At 53.1% G+C, this 22,502-nt stretch overlaps 2 protein-coding genes across 15 annotated transcripts in view; one reads left to right on the plus strand and one right to left on the minus strand.

The window, feature by feature from the left end:
• Positions 1 to 5,545, minus strand: SLC25A51 (solute carrier family 25 member 51). The gene is made up of 3 exons (XM_054185618.1): positions 5,362 to 5,545; positions 4,873 to 5,072; positions 1 to 2,672 (listed from the first exon to the last, which is right to left on the minus strand). The coding sequence occupies exons 1-3, from the start codon at positions 5,543 to 5,545 to the stop codon at positions 1,758 to 1,760; spliced, it is 1,299 nt and encodes a 432-aa protein (XP_054041593.1). The 3' UTR covers positions 1 to 1,757.
• Positions 5,161 to 22,502, plus strand: part of FBXO10 (F-box protein 10) — a 25,185-nt gene continuing 7,843 nt past the window's right edge. For 7 of the 14 annotated variants that reach the window (XR_008463685.1, XR_008463686.1, XR_008463687.1 and 4 more), the window contains exons 1-7: positions 5,162 to 5,404; positions 7,754 to 8,344; positions 13,221 to 14,072; positions 16,102 to 16,251; positions 17,637 to 17,773; positions 21,260 to 21,330; positions 21,889 to 22,041. Coding sequence is in view for 11 of the 14 variants with exons in the window: in XM_054184729.1 (XP_054040704.1) it covers positions 7,760 to 8,344; positions 13,221 to 14,072; positions 16,102 to 16,251; positions 17,637 to 17,773; positions 21,260 to 21,330; positions 21,889 to 22,041 (1,948 nt within the window). In the remaining 3 variants the exon portion in view is untranslated. The other 7 variants (XM_054184735.1, XM_054184730.1, XM_054184738.1 and 4 more) reach the window with 7 other exon arrangements.

Below are 22,502 nucleotides of genomic sequence, written 5' to 3' on the forward strand. Positions count from 1 at the left end.
TGGGATGCAAATTTTTTTATTCCATCAAGGAGTGATTACAAAAAAAGTACACTGGTAAAAATCAGATTCTGACAGTAACAAACATTCAGTAAACATTTTATTCAAATGCAGATAATCACAACATTCGGGTACAAGAATGCTCACTTGCGCCTGGCCATTTTTGACTGAGAAGCTAGGGACTATATTATGATTATAACACACTGATTAGAATCAATATTTGGGGACAGTTTAGCAAATGTAAAACTCAAATTAGAACAGTAATAGCCACTCCAAAACTTAAGAAAAGACCAATTCAGAGCAGTTTCCAAAAGCTTTCCTGCCCTCCATCATCCAAAATATTTTGTTTTATATAGAGAGTTTCACAACATAAAGTCCCCCAGGAGAATCAAATGGTTTTTTTAAGACCCTCACCTGGTTTATGGTCATGCTTGCTCTTCTGGCCCTTTCTCTAGGGCCTGAAGTCATATCTCTCCACTCCCAAGTCTGTAAGACACACAGTACTTCATGTTTCTGTAAGTCTTTTTCAGTACTCACCTACAGAAGTCCTTAAACACATCTCCAAATGCTGTATCTTTCCTACCTAGCTGCTTCTAAGGTCATCTTTGGCTGTCATCTCTGCTACACTTACAGACTTCCACTGAAACGGGTAATACCCGGAAACCTCATCTTGTCAGTGCTGCTGTACAATCCCGTCTTACAGAACTGTTAAAGAGTAGCCATCAACTGGGCAGAACTCCAGGTTTCAGGAAAAAATATCTTGTTGTGATCCATTATTCCACAGCCCAAATGAAACAGAAGTAATTTGCAAAAGACAAGAAATCTCAGTACAAGAGCGCTGTGTCTGTGAGCTACTTTCACAACTGTGGGAAGCCAAACCATTTCATGAGCGTCACAGAAAGGGCCATCTTCTTTCTGGCCCCACAGCTGTAAGCAACAGAAAAAGCAGCAATGCAACAACAACAACAAAAAAAAAAAAGGCAGAACAAACTCCATGTTTATGAATAGAAGGTTTTTTAAGCAGGAAGGGCACTTTAAAGCTTTAGTAAATTTGCTGTTTCATTCCTTCCACTTTTCCCTTTTTCACATGAAGGCACACATGTACATAAACACAGAGATCCCGCTTTGAACTGGAGTCAGCTTACACCGAAGTTAAACATCAAGTAGCCGCTCTTACGCTGCTGAATGAAATGTTCATCTAAAAGCCAAGCATCAAAATGGCTGGCAGAAAAGTTTGCGCAGGCTTAGCTTAAGCTTGAAGTTCTTAACTTCAGTGATCCTCATCTGGATCTGCCCTGTTATCTTTAAACAATGGGCTACTTACGATCCTAAAACGTTTGAAAATGCAGCTCTTAAATCGAGATTTTGTAGTTTATCAGGCAAAGCAATAAGTTTTCATCAGCCCCTCCTTGATTTTGATGTTCTACAACGTGGGCAGTGGAGCACATTCCATCATGGAGCGTTAAGAAATTTTGGGAGTGATACAAAATAAGCTGCTGGACTAACGTAAGTCTTTTTTTTAAAACCTTGTATTTGTCTAGTAGCTCCATTATGGGTAAACTCACCTGACAGCAAATAAATACTTTAAAAAGTTCATCTTAATTGCACCAAGGTTTAGATGCATCACCATTCACTCCATAAATATTGAAGGCCAAGACTAATTACCTTTTACACTACGCAGGCACTGTTCCCTGGGATTAAGTGACATCATATGTACCAATACCCAAATGAACAGAAGAGCCGAAGGAAGACAGTGGTTTTCACAACAGCTTTAGCAAGAATTCATAGGTTGCATTGATTATTCCCCAGGACAGGACAGAACGATGGTAATTCAGATGGGCTCCTCTGAAAAGGTGGTTCAGTTTTCTATCACGTTCCAGCCAGATCTTCACGAAGACTTTTGAGAAGGACTGAAATTCACCACCAATTTGAGCTTGCATGCGAGTTTTTACAACATTCACTGGGAAAAACAAGAATCCCAGCATGGCGCCCAACAGCCCTCCACAGATAAAGTCATTGACCAAGTGAGTGCTGTAAGAAGTTGCTTCAGGCAGACACTGTTTGATAGGTCCCCGCAGGCCAAAGAAGAGTGCATTACTGGGTCCATTTCGGAGCAGAATAGGCACCAATCCCCGATAATATTCTCTCATCCCATAGACTTTCAGTACCTTGAAAGCCTGGTAAGTGTTTGTAAATTTATCATGGTGTTTGTAGTCCTGAAGCAAAGTCTGAACCCGCTCAAAAGGTGTAAGAAGAGCTTCCGTGGTCCCTGCAAGCACCGCTGCCATGCTGCGAGTGAGAAGCTCAGGAGCACTCACATGGATATGGAGCAGGGAGGAGAAATCTTCGTACAAGCCAAACATTAAAGCCAGCGTTGTCGTTTTCTGCATTAACGGAGGAAGGATGCCACGATAGAGGTTTCGAAGTCCGTCCTTCTGCAGCTGATGTACTGCATCCTTTGTTTTTAAACCATACAACTGCTGTCGAAAGAGGACCTTCTGGATGGGAAATGTGACTGCTATATTTGTGAAGGCCGCACAGTAGCCACAAAGATAATGTTTACCAGAGGTAGCTGTTACATCATTCCTTAGATATTCCTTTGAATTCTTTGGGGCAGAACTTTCTGAATCCATCATACTGTTTTTCTTACTGTAGTATACCTCAGTTCTCCTTCCCTACATCAAAAAAGAAAAGAATGAACATGAGCAGAGCCACAGCTTTTTTCACCATAGTGGATCATTCAAACAGCACCTGGTATCTTACGTCTGAGGAAAGCCCATAAAATTTGAAGGAGAAAAGCAACAAATGCCAGATGTGACAGATGTTGTACGGTTTTCTACTCAAGTCTCAGAGACCTAAAAAAGTGGCAGTTTTTCCTTTCTGTGTGCTTACAAATTAAAACAGAAAAAAAAATGGGAAGGACATTGAGACACGGACTCCTCAAGTGCTACGTTAGAGCTGACATGTTTGATTTCCCCATTCGCTGTGCAATGGTATTCAAACAGTGAAAGGTCTACACTCACACTAATAAAATACACATCACTTGGACAGTAGTGGTGGGGACAGAAGAGAGTCTAAGAAAAAAAGAAATAAAAAACCAAGCAAAATACATGCAGTAGCAGTACAAATTCTGATTATTCTGCTCTGCCTTTCCCTGTGACAGAAAACAACAGATAAACCATGATAAATAGTTATTTCAGTTATCTCAGCCAGCAACTAAGCACCACACAGCCACTCGCTCACTCTCCCCCTGTCCCCGGTGGGATGGTGGGGAGAATCAAAAGGGTTAAAAAAAAAAAAAAAAAAAAAAAAGGAAACTTGTGGGGTGAGATAAAAACCGTTTAATAATTTTTTTAAAAAATATCTTGTCAGGGGAAAAAAAAAAAACAACAAAGAGAGAGAGGAAAATAAAACCCAAGAAAAGTGAGTGATACCTGAAGGATGTGTGATACACAGAAACAACATGGACTGCTAAAAGCAACCTGACAGATTATTTTGACCAAGTACACAAATTATTTTAAAACAAAACACATATGTACCTGGATTGTTTTTTCCCCTACAGTTACATACTATTTAATCCTTTAAAGTCTGGCAAGTGAAAACGCCATCTAAACAATTTACAAAGATGAAATGTTTTTTCAATATGAGTAGCAACATCAGAGACAGGAATTCATATTAGATGGCTTATACACCACCCATTTATATACAGAAGCTCCCCACAAGCCAGGAGCTGATTTCAAAGTGCTCTGAGCAAGAGGGCACACACAATCCTTTTAGACATCACATTCCCTGTTCCAAGGTCTGTACGTTGGGTGCCTGCCACTGTCACCATCTTGTGGAATGCACATCCAGTGCTTCTAAAGAAGCATTTCAACCCATTTACCCGCCTAAACGACCATGGCCTTCAAAATGCTGGCACGTGACCCACTAGGTCTGAAAAACACAAGAATAAAGAAAAGGACATTAGCTATCTGATATTGCGTTATATCTCTGTATTTGTAATACCGGTAAGCGACTGCAGTGCTGCCCATCATCTTGACTGCTGTGGAACACACATGCTACCTGGCAAGTCCTCCTGGCCCAGTCAGTTTGTGATTACCCAGGGAACTGAATATTCATTCAACCAGTTCATTGGAGTAATACCACAAACTCACACTCTTTCACCATCAACTGTGAGAAATATTCATCCTAAACAATTAGCCCAATCCTGAAGACACGCAGCTGCGCTGGTTGACCTGGAAGGTTCAGGGATTCATTTGTTGATTTCTCCAGCCCATCACCTACCGCTGTAACTGTCACCGGACTGACTCAGGGCTCACCAGCCCACGGCTCCTCGCCGCCGCCGGTCGCCGGCAGCATCGAGCCCTTCCCGAAGCTTCCAAACCGGCTGCATCGCCGCCGCGGGCTCCCCGTGCCGTCGCCGCGGAGGCCTCAGTGCCGCCGGGCCGCGGCGAGGGACTGCCGGGGAGGCTGGGGAACGACGGCGGCCCCGCCGGGTCGCGGCACCAGGCGACCTGAAAGCGAAGGGGCGAGCACGGGTAAGGGACGGGGCAGCGCCGTCAAGCGGGCGGCCGCGCCAGGCCGGCGGGAGACAACGCCGGCACCTCCCGGGCCGGCAGCGCTGCCTCGCTCCTCGGCCCAGCGGACGGCCGCCGGCCCGCACCGCGACTGCGCTCAAGGTCAGTCCGGCACCGCGGTGGAGCGCGGGGCGGCGGCTGCGGCACCCGATCGGCGGGACGGCGCGGCCCCGCCCGCTCCCGGTCCCGCCGCGCCTGCGCAGCCGCCGCCACGACCAGGCCGGGCCGGGCCCCGCCGGGCCGGGCCGGGCCAAGCTCCCGCTTGCCCCGCTGAGCCGGGCCCCGCCCGATGACACACCTGCGGCCGTTGCCATGGCGATAGCGGCGGGACGGGACGGGACGGAAGCCTCCGCCGGCGAGCCGGCCCCGCGGCCTCCACCGTGCGGGCGCCGGGATGTGACGCAGCCGCGCCGCCGTGACGCACGGGGTGACGCTCGCGGAGGGAGTGCGGGGAGGACGAAGAAGCCGGGTGCGCCTCCCCTTCACGTGACCGGGGAGCTGGGCCGTGATGGCACCGCCCCCTCCCCGCCTCGGCCAATCGAGCGGCGGCGAGGCCGGGGGCGGGACGAGACTACCGCCCCGCAGCCCCGCCCCCAACCCCGCCCCCCGGCGCGCGGCGCGGGTCCCGCCGGGGCGGGGCGGAGGTGAGGCCGGCACTGCGGCGGCGGCGGGGGACCGGAAGGCGGGGTCGCCTCCGCCGCTTTCTGTGTCCCCCTCCTTCCCTTGCGGACCCTCCGGCAGAGAACCCGGGAAAAGCCGCCGGGCGCGGCGGGGGGCTCGGCGAAACTTCTGCCCTGGTTGGTTCCTCGTTCTCCGGCTTCCTGGGCCAGGTACCGCGTCTCGCAGGGGTTGTCCCGGGCTCCGCCGGCCGACGGTCGCCGCGCTTCCCCACCCGCCGGCGCCGGGTGCTCGGTGCGGGGCTGCGGGAAGGCGTCAGCGAGGCCCTCGGTGTCCCCCGGGAGAGGCGGCATCCTCCGTTCGCGGCTGGGCTCGGCGCTGGTGTCGCCTCGCACCGGGGAGGGGCTGAGAGATACAAAGCACTGACGAAGTGCATAATTTTATTGTTTTTTTGTTGTGGGGTTTGATTAATTTTAGTGGTTTGGTGGGAAATGAGACCATGGCTCATTTTTATTTCAGTGTTTGTATTGTTACCACAAAGTTTAATGGCAAGGCTTATTACAATTTAACCCATTGTGATAACCCCGCGAAAGGGAGGAACAGCAAAGAGAAGATGCTGAGCTCTTTGCCTGCTTGAAAGGGCATCAGACTAAGTCTTCCCTCCCAAGTTCTGCTCTAAACTCTCCCTCTTCCTGTGTCGGAGCCTGGTTTCCATGGCCTCGTGATGCGCAAGCTGGGGATGTCATACAGGGGAGAGGCTCAGAGCTGCCGAGCCCCGCAGACCATAGTTGAGAGGGCCACAGCACTGCTGCAACGGGACCTTTCTTCCTGGCAGACTGCGTGGAGTGCTACTGTGGGAGCGGGGCAGCAAATCTGCATCTCCTCCAGCCAAGTTCAAGGGGGTGGTTCCCCACTGGGTGCCTAGGGCATTGCATAGGGCTCTCAGACAAACTAAGAACTTAGCTTCAAGGAAAGTCTGTGCTTTCTTGAGCAGATTCCCTTGTGATAGTTGCAGGATAGCTGGAAATCAAGATATCTGCAAGGAGAAGTAAAATTCCCCACGTTTGGTCAAAGAATATTGTTCACAGCACTAAGTGCTTGCCTGCTGTGCCAGCCTGCATTTGTGAGAGAGGAAGGGAGCCTGGTTCCCGAAGGCTTTTAACGGCATCATATTAGAGATGAACTCTGGCACTAGAGGGTAACCACAGCCCTTGCCTGAGTGCGTTTCCCGGCATGTGAGTGGGTGCGTGGTCCCACCCACCCTGGCAGTGGTGAGGCAGGCAGGGGCAGAGCCAGAACTGCCGGTGCGGGGTCAGAGCCACTGCTGCCAGCAAAGGCTCCCCTGGCCACTCAGCTGACTTGAAGCCAGCCTGTGGATGTACACAGCTTTTTGTGGTGTTTGTAGGGCTCCTACCATCCCGGAGTACTGATCTCCACCTACTGCATGCTGGATAATGTGCATGAAGCAGGCTGCTTCAGGGGGAGTGCTGCTGGACCGTGGAGCTCCCCGTTGTGCATTGTTGTTTTCTCCGGTCACTGATAATAACACTTCTACTCTCAAATACCAAGTGGTAAATTTTGAGGGATACCTACCTGTTTAGTGAAGCCGCTTGACCAGCGCTTTATGGAGAGTAGTGGGAGGTCACTGAGCCCATCGGGAGGCTTCTTCGCAGCTGCATGCACTGGGTGGGAGGTGGGGGCTGAAGTCCTGCAATCAAGGGAGGCATTGTGCCACGGGCACCCACCGCTTCTCAGGGCAGGACATGGGGAATAACGCTGGGGAGGGGGTGGCACGAACCAGAGCAGAGGGGCGTGGTGTTGCACACCCTCAGCAGCAGCGGCCTCATGCTGGGACGGGATCAGGTCTCTTGCATCCACTATGAGTCGAGCCCGTTTTGCTGGTGGTGCATTGCTGGAGTCATGAACGATTTCTTCTTGATCCCTCCTCTGCTTGGAGCATCCTGCCGGTATCCCCAGCCACTGGGCTGCAGGATGAACTTGGCCTCTGGAGAAAGCTTCACACTTTTCCTGATGAGCCGAGTGTCCCAGGAAGGCATCGTGCCTGCAGGGGCAGCTGGCAAGACCTGTGAGGGCCGGTGGTCTGTGAGGGCTGATGGAGTGTGGTGGGGAAAGCCATGGCAGGGGACATGGCAATGCCAGGGGCAGAGGAATGTGCTTGTTCCTGCGCGGTCTTTGAGCCCGAGGGCTAAGCAACAGAGATTTAACCGCCCTGAAAGAGCAGAGGCCTCAGAACAGCTTGTTTGGGCATTGCTGGCCCATAAGCAGGGCTACCAGTGGAGGGAGGGAGGGATCAATGCTGATGGGAGCACACCGCAGGGTGAATGATGAACCCCGCTTGGTCAGAGCCTGTGTCTCTGCCCAAGGCATGCCTGCCTGATGCTGCGTGCCTGCTCCTGTACGTCTCTGCCCACGCACAGCCATGTCTGGCGGGGACCTGCCCATCCCCACAGGAGGGTGTCCCTGCCAGCCTGAGCTTGCTTCCCCCCATGCCCCAGCAGCTCTCCGGGCTCCCCACTGATGCTGTGTCCTGTCCTTCGCAGGTGCTGATGGAGGTCGGCATTCTGCCGGTGGAGCTGTGGCAGCTCATCTTCTCCTACCTGCACCTCCCTGACCTGGGCCGCTGCAGCCTGGTCTGCCGGGCCTGGAGCGAGCTCGTCCTCAGCCTGGACAGAACACGCTGGCGGCAGCTCTGCCTGGGCTGCCTCCAGCACAGACACCCCAACTGGCCCAATCGTCCCGGTGTGGAGCCGCCGTCCTGGAGAGAGGCCTTCAAACAGCACTACCTGGCCTCCAAAACCTGGAGCAAAACCACGCAGGACCTGGACTCCTCCAACTGCCTCTCCCTCTTCCGCCGGCGGAAGGGCTGGCGCCGGCTCTGTGTGGGCGTTGGGGGCGAGTTCGGCAGCCTCCGGGCCGCCCTGGCCGCTGCGAGCCCCTACGACCGCCTGGTGCTGCTGCCCGGCGTGCACGAGGAGCAGAGCGAGGTGCTGCTGAAGGTGCCCGTGGAGGTGGTGGGGCAGGGCAAGCTGGGGGATGTGGCACTGCTGGCCAGTATCGACCAGCACTGCCCCACTGCCCGCCTCAGCAACGTGGTCTTCATGCCGGCCCGCTTCACCTCCCTGCTCTACAAGGTGAGGCTCGGCGGAGCGGGGACAGTGGGGATGGTGAGGCCACCACGGTGTCACGACCAAGGGGTCCCCTGGTCTACAGGCATCTGGAGAGCGTGGCTGGGGGTTCGTGGGGCTCAGTGAGGCATGGCGCTCAGGGGCTCTGTCCTCTCAGTGTCTGCGCTTGGTTACAGATTACCACATACGCCACACAAATTGCCACTTGCAAGAAAGCCTTTGATTAATAAAGCAAATATATATTTCAGGCTATTGCAAATTACTGCCAACAATCAATAATACAGTATCAATCAATAGTATGGCAGCAATCAGTAATAGAAACAACCGGTAATATTGCAATGACCAATATTATAGCAACAACCAATAACAGCAGCAAACAAGTAGGTAAATGCTATTACAGGTTACTGCAAACTTAGCATCGATACAACAGCAGATATGCTTATGATAGATAAGATACTGATACGGACATGTAATACAGGTATCAAGAGAATTAGACAGATTTCAGAAGGGGCCAAACCATCTGTCACAGGTAAATTATTAAGAGTGGTCATTGTTGTGGGGTAAACTTAAAGGGTTTTATTCATGGTTAAATGATGATCAAATGATAATTAATTGATCATTGAATAATAATTAAATGGTAATCAAATGATGATTAAGCAAAAATTTAATGATGATGAAACACTGATTTGACAGTGATTTGACACTGGTTTGAATGATAATTTAGACGGCAGTAAAACACTCTACTGCTTACTACACTTCCAGTAATTAAGCTGGATATATCAATGTCACTAGGATACAATATACTTTTAGGCCTAATGTAAGACGTCGCTTATCTCGTTATAGGTATCAGGTGCCGGGTAAGGCGTCTCTCAGCCTCAAGGCATAACCTCGAGAGAGTCCCTGCTCAAGGGAGATGGCCGCCCCGCAGCCTGCAGCCGCACAGGAGGGCTCAGGGGGCTGCAGAACCTATAGTGCCAAGTGATGGACTCGTAGTCAACCCCTGCTTTGATGTTTGTGCAGGTGTGCGGCAGTAGCAGTTTTAGTTTTGTCAAAAACCTGAAAGTTTTAGTTTATCTGAGCACCAGCTCAGGCTGGCACTGTTAGCTCCTGGTGAGATGCCTTGTCCCTGAGAAGACGTGGCCCAGCACCCTTCTTGCGGTTGGCACAGCAGGGCTGGCTTCGGTCAGGGCTACTTGTCAGTGGTGCCTGAACCGAAGCGCTGGTCTCTCGGTCAGGGTGCGTGCTTCTGTTACACTGTCCCAGAGGGGCACCCAGCTGTCCCAGAGGCAGGAGGGCAAACCAGACCAACCCAAAAGTAGGGGTGAAGGGGACCGGTGAAGTAACAGAGTCTCACCTCAAAGACTCCCCGTGTCACAGCCTGGCATCATCCACGCATCCCCAGCCCTGGTCTGAGACCTCGTAGCAGGTTCATGCAGTGTTCAGCCGGTTTAGGAAAAGAAAGGTATGTGCAGGATGGGACATTCTCAGAGAGAGAGAGAAGGGCTCCATTTTGGATAAAAATTAAGTCTTTTTTAAGAGGATGTAGCACACCACCACTTTGAGCAACGAATAGATGCTGTTAATTGCCATTTTTCAGCTGGAACAGCCAATAGGTAAGATGTTTTTGTTCTTTCAGGGCAATTTCACTTTTCTGGACTGTTTCCGTTTTTCCAGATGATAAGTTGCCATTACAGTCCCTTGGTTTGTGCACTTATTGGTGGTGTCTCGGGATGTCTGGTTTCTCAGTATCCAGATGCACCTCAGAGTCGCAGCTGCACTTCTCAGGGGTGTTTCTGGCTCCCAGCTCCCACGTCTTTTCCTTTGGTGATTTTCCCCTTCTTACCAGCTGCCTTTCTGACTGCCCGCATGGCAAAGCATGAGGGACCTGAGGGGCTGGGTGCGCAAGAGGAACCCCAGGGAGCCAGCTCTCCCCGCAGCATGCTGCACACCAGCCCTGCTTCCCCAAAAACTGGGTGCGCTGATGTGCACTGTGTCCTCTGCCTGGTCTGGGAGCCCTCTCCTGGGATGCCCAGGGTCTCCTTTGGATGGAAGCTAGGACGCGGGACCACGGGCCCAACCCTGCTGCCGTGGTCCACCCTGACAACACTTTGGTCCCCACGGGCAGCCGCTGACTGGTCTAGAGTGGGATGTTCCCTGTGTGAGTGCTGTGCCTGTGGGCTGTGCCTCCAAAAACGAGACCTTCGTTGTAATGAGTCAGCCCATCATTAGTTATAATTCACCTTTTCATTTCCTTTTCAGCATTTATCATGTGACATATTTGACTTAATCAGTCTGAAGGTCTCCAGGAGAAAGATAATGCACCAGCATGCAGTGGGGAAACTGAGTCGCAAATCTGCTGAGAAAGTCACTGTTTGTGGCCATGTGCCGAGTTGCTGAAGCGGATGTGTGGTGTCTCCTGCATTTGGCTGGTCCCTGTGGCTGCGTTTCATTGTTCAGGTGGTCGCTCCGGTCTCCATGTGCAACGGTTGATGGTACAGACCTTCAGCAGCTGCCGGTGGAACCAGAGTGTTCCCTCCCAAATCCAGCAATGAAAAACAAATTAAAAAAAGCAAACTTAGGCCAATCCTACTGGCAGTCATTAAAACCCTGCAAGTTGCAATTTCAGAAGGACTTTCACAAGCAGCCTCTCAGAACCTGATTTCATTGTGCCCCTTTTAATTAGCTTTTTTTTTAATTTTAAAAAAGGGAAGTTATGATTCGGTCTGGAGGAGGCTACCAGTCAGAAGGGATTTCTCTGTGGTTGTCTTTGGGTACAGAGAAATGAATTTCAATACCTATTTGCTGTATGACCACTTCTGAGAGTGCTCAAGGCTGAAAACAAATCTTGGGATGGTGTCTTGGCTGCAAACTCAGGAAATCTCTGTAAAATGGCCCTAGATTGCCTGTCACAAGTTACTGGTCTGTCTGTTTTTAGTGGGGTGGACTAGGCGATTGAGGGATAACCTGGGAAGAGAAAGTAATGATTTGGGAGATTCCTAGTCAAATTAAGAGCACAGTAAAATTCCAAGCACACTACTCAGCTTTTCTGACCTGACTCCTCTGTACCTTGCTGCATTTCTCTTGGCCTTTTCTGTACCTAAGCAGAGACGTGCCCTGCCTATACAGGAGAGAGATATTTGTCCATGACAATCATCCTGGTGGTTTGCCAGCACCCATAAATTGTAACGTGTATTGCCTAGCACAGCAGGAAGGCTATGGTAGGGATGGCTGTTCTGCAAGTACCAGCAGGTCAGATGGGAAACCACAGCCAGGGAACAAAGAACTGATGGTGTCTCTTCTGCTGCAGTGACACACTGTAATGCCCGTGCAGCACTATGGCACAAATTTTTACCTGTTTTGCTTTGGACTTGGTGCATCGTGAGTGCAGTGTCCTTCCACCAAGTATGCTAATGGCTCTAGGGAGAATTGTAGTTCTCCAGGCCAACCAGGTGGTGTTTGATGTTGTCTTACCTGCGTCTTCACCCGGTAAACCCCTGAGTCCGTTAAAGATGCCAGCTGGCAGCTACACGTCTCTGAAGGCTGCAAACTATTCTGTGCAGGGAGCATTGCTAAGGTTTAGTGATCTTGGCACATCTAGGCCCTGTCTGCTCCCATGCGTGACTGCTTGTGCCTTGCTGAGACTGCAAAGCTGTGTCTTGGCAGCGAAGTTGTCATGGCACGCAGTGACAAGTGGCATTCCTCGGGGGTCAGTACGGGGACCAGTGCTGTTTAACATCTTTGTTGACAAAATGGGTGTTGGGATTGAGTGCACCCTCAGCAAGTTTGCCAATGACACCAAGCTGTGTGGTGTGGTCGACATGCTGGAGGGAAGGGATGCCATCCAGAGGGACCTGGGCAGGCTGGAGAGGTGGGACCATGCCAACCTCATGAGGTTCAGCAAGGCCAAGTGCAAGGTTCTGCACCTGGGTCAGGGCAGTGCCAAGCACAAACGCAGGCTGGGTGGAGAATGCATTGAGAGCCCTGAGGAGAAGGACTTGGGGGTGCTGGTGGGTGAGAAGCTCAACATGAGTTGGCAATGTGTGCTGGCAGCCAAGAAAGCCAACTGCATCCTGGGCTGCATCCCCAGCAGCGTCGGCAGCAGGGCAAGGGAGGGGATTCTGCCCCTCTGCTCCGCTCTGTGAGACCCCCCTGCAGTGCTGCCTCCAGCGCTGGGGCACCAACAGCAGAAGGACACAGAGCTGTTGGAGCAGGGCCAGAGGAGGCCCCGGAGATGCTGGGAGGGCTGGAGCCCCTCTGCTGTGAGGACAGGCTGAGAGAGTTGGGGTTGTTCAGCCTGGAGAAGAGAAGGCTCCGGGGAGACCTTCCAGTCCCTAAAAGGGCTCCAGGAAAGCTGGGGAGGGACTCTGGATCAGGGAGGGGAGCGATAGCCTGAGTGGTAATGGTTTTAAACTGAAAGAGGGGAGATTCAGATTAGATGTAAGGAAAAAATTGCTCTGAGGGTGGTGAGCCCCTGGCCCTGGTTGCCCAGAGAAGCTGTGGCTGCCCCATCCCTGGAGGTGTTCAAGGCCAGGTTGGACTTGAGCCAGGGGCTTTGAGCAACCTGGACTAGTGGGAGGTGTCCCTTCCCATGACAAGGGTTGTAACGAGATGATCCTTAAGGTCCCTTCCAACCCAAACCATTCTAGGATTCTAAGTTAAGGACAAGTTGCCAGCAGGGAAGAAAGCCAGTAGGTGCAAGATACTTGCTAACTCAGCTTGCAGCACTGCATCTGTGCCTGTGTGAGCTTGTTGTGTCGGTGACACTTGAACGTGTATTGTGTTTGTGAGCATGAGCTTGTCTGCTTTGGAAGAACTTCATGGTGGATTCAGGACTGCTTTTTCTTGCTTTGTGCAATGATCTCACCTTGTGCTTACTCTCCAGACAACCTCAGGCTACGTCCAGTTTGACAATTGCAACTTTGAAAGTGGGCAGCTGCAGATTCACGCACCAGGGACATGCCAGGTGAAGTTCTGCACCTTCAGCCAGTCCAGCATCCACCTCCGCAGCGTGGCCCTCTGCATCCTGGAGCATTGTGAGTTCACCGGCAGTGAGAACGCCTCTGTAACTGTGGAGGGCTGCCCGAGCTCTGACCGTAACTGGGCCTGCAAGCACCTGGCTGTGCTGGCCAAGTCCTGCACAGTGTCCCTGCGGGAACCTGACCCAGCCGCCTGCCCCGTGGCCAAGTGGGATGGCTGTAGGGAATCGCTGCTGAGGCCAGTGAGAACATGCAAAATTGTGGTAGGGGAAGAACGAAGCAGTTTCCTCGCTGCTGCGAGTGCTCAAGCCCTGGTTGGCTCAGCCCAGGAGGACAGTGAGTTTGGAGAGAACCTGAGAGCAGCAAAGGAGGAGGAGGAGTACCCGTCCCTCGACTCAAACTCCAGTGACAGTGACTTACGCAGCGACGATGAAGAGGATGCTCAGGTTGCATACAAAGTGGCCTGTCAAGCCCACAGCCCGAATCACACACTTGCTGATGTTATGGACAGCAAGCTTCAAAGCAACAGACTGCACGCCCTTCAGAGGGACCTTAAGCTCAAGTCTCTGCAGCAGGAGTTGCAGCAGGACAAGGAGGCCCAATCTTTGGCAAACTCGCTGCAAGGCTGCATCATCCGGCAGTGCCTTTTCAGGGATGGGAAGGGAGGAATATTCATTTATTCACGAGGGCAAGCAAAAGTGGAAGGAAGCATCTTCAGGGATCTGACCTACGCAGTACGCTGCATACAGAACAGTAAGGTGCTGTGAATGCTGCTGCGAGCCCTCTTTTCTCTCCCTTCTGCTCCACCAGCACCTTTCCTATGCATGGTTTGGGTTAACCAGCCCAAATGAAAGGCAGGTCACTTGCAGCCGCCTGCTTTCTGCATGCAGTAACGTAACTGCAATTGCAGGCGTTAACTCAGTGGCATGTTGGGGTCATGTAGTCAGGCCCACTCTACCTGTAAATTAAACTCTCATGCTGTAAAAGTGCTGCTAGTTATCATCACCTTTGCTGCACCCAGCACAGCCCATACCACAAATGCAGGGAGTTCGGGACTGCGGTGTCAACCCCTGGTCTTGCCCCTTGCCATGGCCAGTCCTGGCAGCTTCAGGAGAGCCTGCAGGGGTGGTGCCTGCCATAGGCAGAGGTAGGGTCTAAGGAGGGATTTTGGCAGGGGACATGTGCTGGAGGCTGAGCTGAGGTTTTCCTCACAGCATCATCTAACCCTGCACTTGCCCAGAGGTCTCTGCCTCTGTGCCTGTGCTCCTCTTCAGACAGGACTGTGACATCAAGGACTGGGGGAAAATCACACTGCCAAAATCCCCAGTGCTGGCGGTGTTGGGAGGGCTCAGGAGGAAAGGGCTTTGCTGTGGTGATGCTGTCTCCCCACCTGCAGTCCCCTGCTTCTTGGCAGTGGGGGCAGCTCCTTTCTTTCTGAGGGACATCTGTACCAGAGGTGCCCTCCCAAAGGCTGTCCCTTGGACGCAGAATGACAGCAGGAGGGAGCAGAGGCACCTCGAGCGGCTCTGCTGTGCTGCTCAGCCCCTCTGAGCTGCTCACTGGGAATTAGCCCAGAGGCTCTTGTCGAGAGGTGGGCATCAGAGCACTGGGCGATGGGAGACAGTGAAAGGCTTCTCCGTGAGATGGGGGCAAGGTGCGACACAGAGCAGGAGAACAGCAGAGCTGGCAAGGGCTCGGCGTCCTTGTGCTGGCCAGCCCCAGCCAGGGTCTGGTGTGTGGGACCAGCTGCAGCGGGTGCCTGCATTTCTCGCCTCCTGTAGCTCCCTCCCCCGGCAGCCAAGTGTGAGCAATGAAGACAGGCAGCTGTCAAGCCCTGCTGAGCTCCACGTTTAGTGGAGAGATTGAATGAAGCACTTTCCTGGAATGAGCAAATAGAAGGAAGTCTAATTTAATTACCTTTTGATCTGTGTTGCTTATTGAAGTGGGATATGCAAAGGCAATTTGTAGATTATTTCTTAGCACTTGTAAGACATGTATTTAAGACATGATTTATTTGGCTGGAAAATTTTAAAGACTGCTGCTGCGTAAATATTTATCTACTTATTTGCTTAGAGGAAACTAGGTTGTTATGAGTGGTGCCAGTGACTTCAGTTTGCTGGCTGGGCCATTTCTGCCCCCAAACGGCAGGATCTCTGTTCTGATGGTGCAAGGCGATGGTAAGGCTGGGTGCTGAGCACATGTGCAGTAGCAGCTCCATGGGGAAGTCGTGGGAGACTCCGTGGCATTTGAGTGTCACCCGCGAGCAGCTCTGAGCAGCAGAGTCAGGAGGCAGCCTGCTGCCGGCTGCGTACGGAGAGGGTGCCAGTGCGAACAGGGACTGCCCAAGCGGGGATGGGGCAGGTCTGTTGTACCACGAGTGGTGTGGAGATGGGACGGGGAATGGTCACGCACTGTGCTGTGCTGCAAGTGCAATGCAGTGAATGAAGCCATTGGGCACACCTGAACAGGGGCTTTGTCAGGTGGAGGGACGTGTCAGGCCAAGAGGATATCTTTGCTCTGGCTGTGTAGCACCGAGAACTGCAGGTCCCCATCCCTAAGCAGACCCATGACAGTGGGTAGTGCCCAACAGGCTTAAAAGGAGCACTTTTCCACACGCACTGAACTTCCTTTCAGCTGGCCTGTGTGCCTGGCACACCCTGGGCTGTGGGACAGGCAGAGAGGTCGTAGACGCACAGAGGCTGCAGAAAGGAGAGCTATATCCTTTGGTCACGTCCTCTTCCTCGTCCTTCTAACTGCAACTGCAGGTGCTTCTCCTCTTCCCTGCAGGTTATCATGCTGAGGAATGACATCCACCACTGCAAAGCATCCGGGATATTCCTGCGCCTGTTGGCAGGAGGCCTGATTGCAGACAACAACATCCATTCGAACTGTGAGGCTGGAGTGGACATTCGTAAGGGAGCCAACCCCCTTGTTCTGGTACGTACCCCTCCAAGCTGTGCTGGAGGGTAACACGCTCCTTCTCTCATGTGCTGTTTCGCTCTGAAGGGCAGCAGGATTCTATCTCCCAGTACAGAAAACACTGACCTTTCTGTTAGCTTTGCCATTCAGCCTGTTTCTTAGGTTTTAGCTAACCCCAAGGGCAAAGCACAGCAAAGTGCTGCCTGTTGGTACATGCCTGATGGTACATCCTGCTCTGTTTGATAGTGTGTGTCTTAAAATTGCTGTACATTGAGGGGAGGGGAGGGGGGTGTTCCCCTGTGTAATGAGTGAACTTGTGCAACCAAGATAGTAAATCGGCACTGTACTGTAAGTTGTTTCTCCCACACTGGGATTCGTATTGTCTACCCTGGGGGCTGGTGGAGGGTCTCAGCTCTCTGCTCAGCCCCAGGCGGAGGGGAGCCGCAGTTCACTCTCCAGCGGCACGGCTTTTCCTCCAAATCAGTAGTGTCCCCAGCTCTGCAGCGGGCGACCTTGTCCCTGTTCACTGAACGCTGTATCTGTAGTTATCCTTGAAGGAACCAGGGCCTCGATGTGTGGGGGGAGGCAGGAAGGTAGATCTAAGCTGCATCCGAGTGACCCTGTGGCTGCATCGAGCTCTCTGTGTGAGCTCTGACAGGAGATGGGGCAGGCAGAGCTGCAGCTCCATGGCGGAGATGGCAGCTCGGCCATGGAGTTGCAGGCCGTGTCTGGCCTCAGTTGCATCTTTGAGCTGCTGTTCGTTGCTTTGGCTGGTTTGGCAATTCCTACCCCGCCACTCTGCAAGACACCGGCTGGCGCTGCTGTCCTGCTCAGAGGGTCCCAGCGTGCTCCTGCCCGCACAGGAGATGTTGGCCCCTGTAGAGAGAAGCAGCCTGTGGCTGTTGACAGCAGTCGTTCAGGCTGTGCAAAGTGCTGTCTAGCAGCTTGAGAAAAGGCACCATGCTGTAATGCTGAGGTCCCCACATGGACTCCTTCCTCCAGCTCCTGTCTGGTGCCGCTGAGGATCTTTTCCTCTTGGTGGCCGCGGGGAGGTGTTGCCCTTGCAGACGGGCTGCAGGGAACAAAGCATTGCCAGGTCCAGGGCAGCCCTTGGAGGTGGCAGAAGGAGCTGCTGGAAGAAGCAGAGGCTGCAGGCATGATGGGAAGGGAAATTGGGCATTGTGTACTAGAATCCCAAAGAAAGGTAAAAGTTAAGTGTGTCTTGACCATTTGAGAGTGATTTTTTTGGCAGCTATATTAATTACCCTTCTGCCCTTTTCCCCAGCAGTGTTGGGAGCTGTTGCTTTTCTCTGTGGTTGCTGTCTCCTCTTGCTCACTTTTATGAGTGACCTTCCTTCCTTCTGCTTTTATTTTCTCTACATGTGCAAAAAATAAAACTGTAGTGCAATAAGATACACAGTGGCCTTCGCTCAGGCATTGTCGTCGCTGGCAACGGAAAAGGCATCATCCGTAGCAATCAGATCTGTGGGAATAAAGAAGCTGGCATTTATATTCTGTATAATGGAAACCCTGCTGTGAGGTATGTTAGCTAGCACTGACCTCTCTCTGTCCTCCTCCTGTTAAGAATTATTCCTCCCACTGTGCACACTTCTCTTTTTTCCTATCCTCACCATAGAGCAGAAATAGGATCATGGTGCATTAGTGCCTTTCTGTGACTTCCCTCTGTCCGCTTGCTGCACACAGGTCTTTGCCAAGTGCCTGTCCTGGGTTTTCTCCCTGGATCCGAGGAGGACACGGGCTGTGTTCAAGATGAACAACTCACACGTGTCATGGTGCTTTTTGCAGGCAAAGGGGAAACGGACCTCGGCACTCCAATCACTGTTACTCCAATTCACCTTTCTGCTTTAAACATCTGGAGCTACTGACGTGTGTGTTTAATACCGTTCGGTTTAGATGTTGGTGTTGGTGTCTGGCAGGCTTTCTTCAGGTTGATGCCATCAGCTTTACCTGGTGGTATCAGCTGGTAGCAATGAACCCAGTAATGGGATGGCAGCTGGAGCACGGTATTGGTTGCAGATGTAGGGGGCATCCCATCTGTACTGCCACCCCTTCCCACCTCTCACTGTGCCTGTGGGTGATAAGGAGCAGGGGTATGACAACTCACTGTGGTGGTGTAGAGCAGGGTAGGGCACAAAGGGAAGAAAATGGTTGCCCTGGATCAGGCCCACAGTTAGAATGGGAGCCTTTGTGCTGGAAGTTTTGTTAATTAACAGTGCTTCAGCCTCGAGTCCTGCAGACCTAATGGAAGTGACTTCTTGCAGGCACCTCTACCGAGTCACTTGGTCCTGGGACCTGGGGAGGAGAAGTCTGCACCAGATGTACCAGCCCTGAAAACACAGGGGTCAGGGCTGGGCTTTCCAACAAGCGCTGTCTCAGAGAGAGACTGATTTCTAAGAGAAGCGGTATTGTAATGGCAGGGCCCAACAGTGCAGAGGAAACAGGCTGCGGGATGGAGAGATTCACTAGATATTCTTCCCTCCATACTTTCTCACAACACCATTTGCAATCCCAGCTTACACCCGTGACTGATGTATGACCATCCGTGCCTGCTGGCATGAAGGAGATGATGGGGAGGAGGCAGGGAGGAAGCTTGGTGGGGAGGAGGCAGGGAGGAAGCTCGGTGGGAAAACACCTTTTTTCTTCTGACCAGCCTCCCATTTTGGAGGAGACCCCCTGCTCCACTCCTGTGTGCTGCTCTGTGCTGTCTTTCGTCTGCATTGGCTTGAGGCAGGCTCTGGCCCTGGCCCGGTGCTGCCACGTGCAGCTGTGTTGAGCGTGGGGCTCAACAGGGGCCATCGGCATGGCTGTATCTCACCGACAGGATGATGTATGCCACTGCAGGCAGGCAGGGCTGGCCGCAGAGGGATGATTATAGTCAGAGTAATGTCCTTTGCTGGTTGCCTTTTCCACAGCTGGAAACAGAATTATGTTTTGCCCGTTCCTGAGAGCTGCAAGCCCACCTCCATCCTGTGTCACTGCCTGGCTGGGGGACAGGTTTCAGTGGGGCATTGTAAGGGACTCTGTGCAGAAAGCAGGGAGGTGTCCTTTGCAGAAGTGTGCGTGCCAGGTACCATTTTTAAGCATGATACAGCCCCTTGGGCATGTACATCTTCCAGTCAGAGGCACCCTCTGCAGCAGCTAAAAAGCTGTTTGGGTAAGACCACGTCCCTTGCTGTGCTGGGGCTGAGGCTGGAAGGTGCCGAGTGTGATGGTGCCCGGTGGTGCAAGGCAACTGCCATCTCCCCTAAGATGGTGAGCACAGCCCTGGAGGACACCAACCCGCAGCAGGTTGGGCAGCTGAGAGCCCCTGCCTCGTGTTCCTGGGGGATTGCCTCTGGGATGGTTTTGCAGCTTCTCTTCCTCCTTACTCTCGCAGCTGCTGGTGCAAGCATGTATTTCAAACCTTGTGTGCTCTTCTCACCCGGTCTCTCTTTCTAGAGGCAGGCACATGTGTTGCACCAGGTCCTACCAGTCCACCAGAAACTTTCCATTCTCTGGGTGCCACTGGTAGCCTGGTTGCTCTAGTGGGGCGTCGGGGGCTTCCCCCCACTGCCAGAGCGAGCAGCTGTGCACGAGCATGCAGCTGCAAGTGGAGAGGCAGCCATGCCAGGGCAGCTGAGGCACTAGCCTCCTGGTGAGGTGGGGTGGCCCCTGCTCTGCCTACTCTTGTCCCTGGCAGCAGGACAGCAGCATGAGGTGCTGTGCCCGCCCCTCCAGTCCAGCCAGTGCTGGTGATGGCGTCGCTGGTGACTGCATGTCACAGGTGCTGCTCTGCCACCCTGGCTTGCTCTGCAGAAGCGCCTCCACTCCCTTCGCAGCTCAGGGGAAGTGGAGCCATCTCTGGTGGGTTCTCCTGGGTAGATGCTGGGGCAGAGTCTGTGCCAGGTATTGTCCTTGGTTGGTGATGTTTCTTCATGACCAATTTGATTGCTCTCCTGCTCTGAACCTCAGCAGCAAGCCAGAGATTCGGGATCATGTTGTGGAGGAGAAGCTGGTGGTGGGCTTGAGGCTCCTGGGATTCATTCCTCCTGACAGGCTCCCTCTGTGGGAGCCCGGGGGACAGTGGGTGACACCTCTACTCAGGGGCATTGGGGCCGACATGTGCTCTCCAGGCCATCCTTCCCAGTACGGCACTGCCTCTGCTGCTGCCACCATGTTCAATGTTTCCTGCCATCAACTGCGATCGCCGTCTGCCCACTGGCTTCAGGGCTGCTCTTGGAGCAGCAGTCCCATGGCTGATAAAGCCTCTCCCCTCCTCCTGCAGTGGGGAGGATGGGGGAAATGGGCTAAAGACCTCACAGACTCCTCTGTGTCATCTATCTGCTATGTGTTGGGCCTCCCACACATTTCCATGGGGGCACAGGGGTCTGCAGCTGGGAGCCCCCCGCACCATGCTGCCCACGGGGGAGGGAGGCTGTGGCTGCCGGCAGCATGGTCTGCCTCCCCCCAGTGTCAGCCTGGTGCTGGGGGAGCTAAGCGCGCAGGGCAGTTTGCAGAGGAGCGCGTTGAATCCTGAGGAGAAGGAAAGTCCATCTCAGGGTGGGTGTAACTGTGGGTGCAGGTAGCTGGCGGGGCAGAGAGGCCAGGCTGCAGGAGGCAGCGCGCGGTTCTCCCCGTCCCATGACTTCCCTGCAGCTGCAGCTGTGGGCACTCCTGGAGATGGGGTGACTGGTCTGACTTGGTGGCCATTTGGGTGTCCGTGAGCACCTCCCGCTCTTTGAATGATCTTGTTGACAGGTGTTTCTCCATGCCTCTTTTGTGTTATTCACCTCCTTGAAAAAGCAGTCCAGCTGTCGGTAGCTCTGCTCTGCTTTGCATGTACCTTCCCCACTGTGCTTCCCTCCCGCTGCCCTTCGCTCTGCAGCTAGCCCCCGTCCAGCTCTTCCTACTGGGCACAGGCAACAGGCTGTGGCAAGTAGCCAGCCAGGGAGACTGGTGCCTCTGCAGAGACCCGCTGCACCAGCAACACTGCTGCTGGTAACTTTATTTTCTTCTCCTACTTCAGTGGGAACCATATTTTCCAGGGAATGGCTGCTGGAATAGCAGTGAATGAGAATGGCAGAGGCCAAATCACAGGTATGGCAATGAAAATGGTGGTGTTGTGCCCAGTTTGTTTCTGTCTTTAAGCCTCTGTCTGTTTGCTTGATTGCAAAATTTATCTTGTTGTCGTTCTTGAGTGACTTTATTACAATAATCCCCTGATTTGCATTTTCTAGTTGGCATTTCTGCTGTTGACAGAGGGAGCATGTCTTTCTGCAGCATGTGCTCCAAATTATTGTTCCTGGCACAGCTGCGACATGGAACTGTGCTCCACAGCAATATGGCATATCCAGTTTATAAGCTAAAGCTGTCAATGACATTTTCCTACTGTTGTGGAACCTCCGAGTGCTTTCCACTCTGCCCTGCACCTCAGAGGACAGGGAGGTGGTGGCCACTGGAACTGCTAGTGATGGCTGTCCTGTGCGGGAGAGCATTGCCAGGGGAATGGGGGAGCGGGGAAGGTCTTGACGCTTGGGTTCTGCTGCAGGCAATGGGAGCTTTTTGGTGGGGCCAGGTCTCAGCCTGCCAAGTCTCCTTGCTCTTATGTGGGCAGGAGGCCAGTGTGGTCACCTCATCCTCCCTGCCTGGCCCTAGGGAACATCATCTGCGAGAACCAGTGGGGTGGGGCAGACATCCGCCATGGGGGTGACCCCGTCCTCAGGAACAACCTCATCTCCTGCGGCTACTCAGATGGCGTGGTGGTGGGCGAGCGCGGGAAGGGCCTCATCGAAGGAAACGTCATTTATGGTAAGCAAGCAAACTCCAGTGGAGAACGATTCTCGCCTTCTACCCCATACTCCTGTCCTCTTGGGCTTGCCGGGGTGCCTTTTACCTCCAGGGCTCTCCAGAGTTGTGGTGGGTGCCCAGGAGGGGCTGTGGTGTCAGCTGCAGCTCAGCCTGCAATAGACACTGGGGAATACACCCGGGCCCCTGGGGGGGGCTCCCACCCAGGGAGCACCACACTCGGTGCTCCCGGAGCCACTTGCTCCCTGGCCCCAGAGACTCCCAGTCCTGCTGGAAGAGAGACCAGGACATGTGGGTTTCCAGCACTGTGGTGCCCATCGGTGGTGAAGCCACCTGTGTATAGAGCCAGTGGACCGGGCTGTGCCTGGCCATCCTGCAGAGCCCCAGGGCAGCGGGTGTTTATCTCCTGATCGCATGAGTTAAACCGCGGGAGTTGAGCTGGGGTCAGAGCATAGACAGTGCTG

This window comes from Rissa tridactyla, chromosome Z (genome assembly GCF_028500815.1).
Source record: "Rissa tridactyla isolate bRisTri1 chromosome Z, bRisTri1.patW.cur.20221130, whole genome shotgun sequence".
In the NCBI taxonomy this organism is placed as follows: domain Eukaryota; kingdom Metazoa; phylum Chordata; class Aves; order Charadriiformes; family Laridae; genus Rissa; species Rissa tridactyla.

Excerpts from the sequence above, each read along its gene's own strand:
- SLC25A51 (XM_054185618.1), bottom strand. The coding sequence starts at position 5,545 with ATGCCGCCTCTCCCGGGGGACACCGAGGGCCTCGCTGACGCCTTCCCG. Across the intron at positions 5,073-5,361 it reads AGGAACCAACCAGGGCAGAA|CTCCCCGGTCACGTGAAGGG; the intron begins GTTTCGCCGAGC and ends ATCACGGCCCAG. Across the intron at positions 2,673-4,872 it reads CGCCATGGCAACGGCCGCAG|GGAAGGAGAACTGAGGTATA; the intron begins GTGTGTCATCGG and ends TTTTTGATGTAG.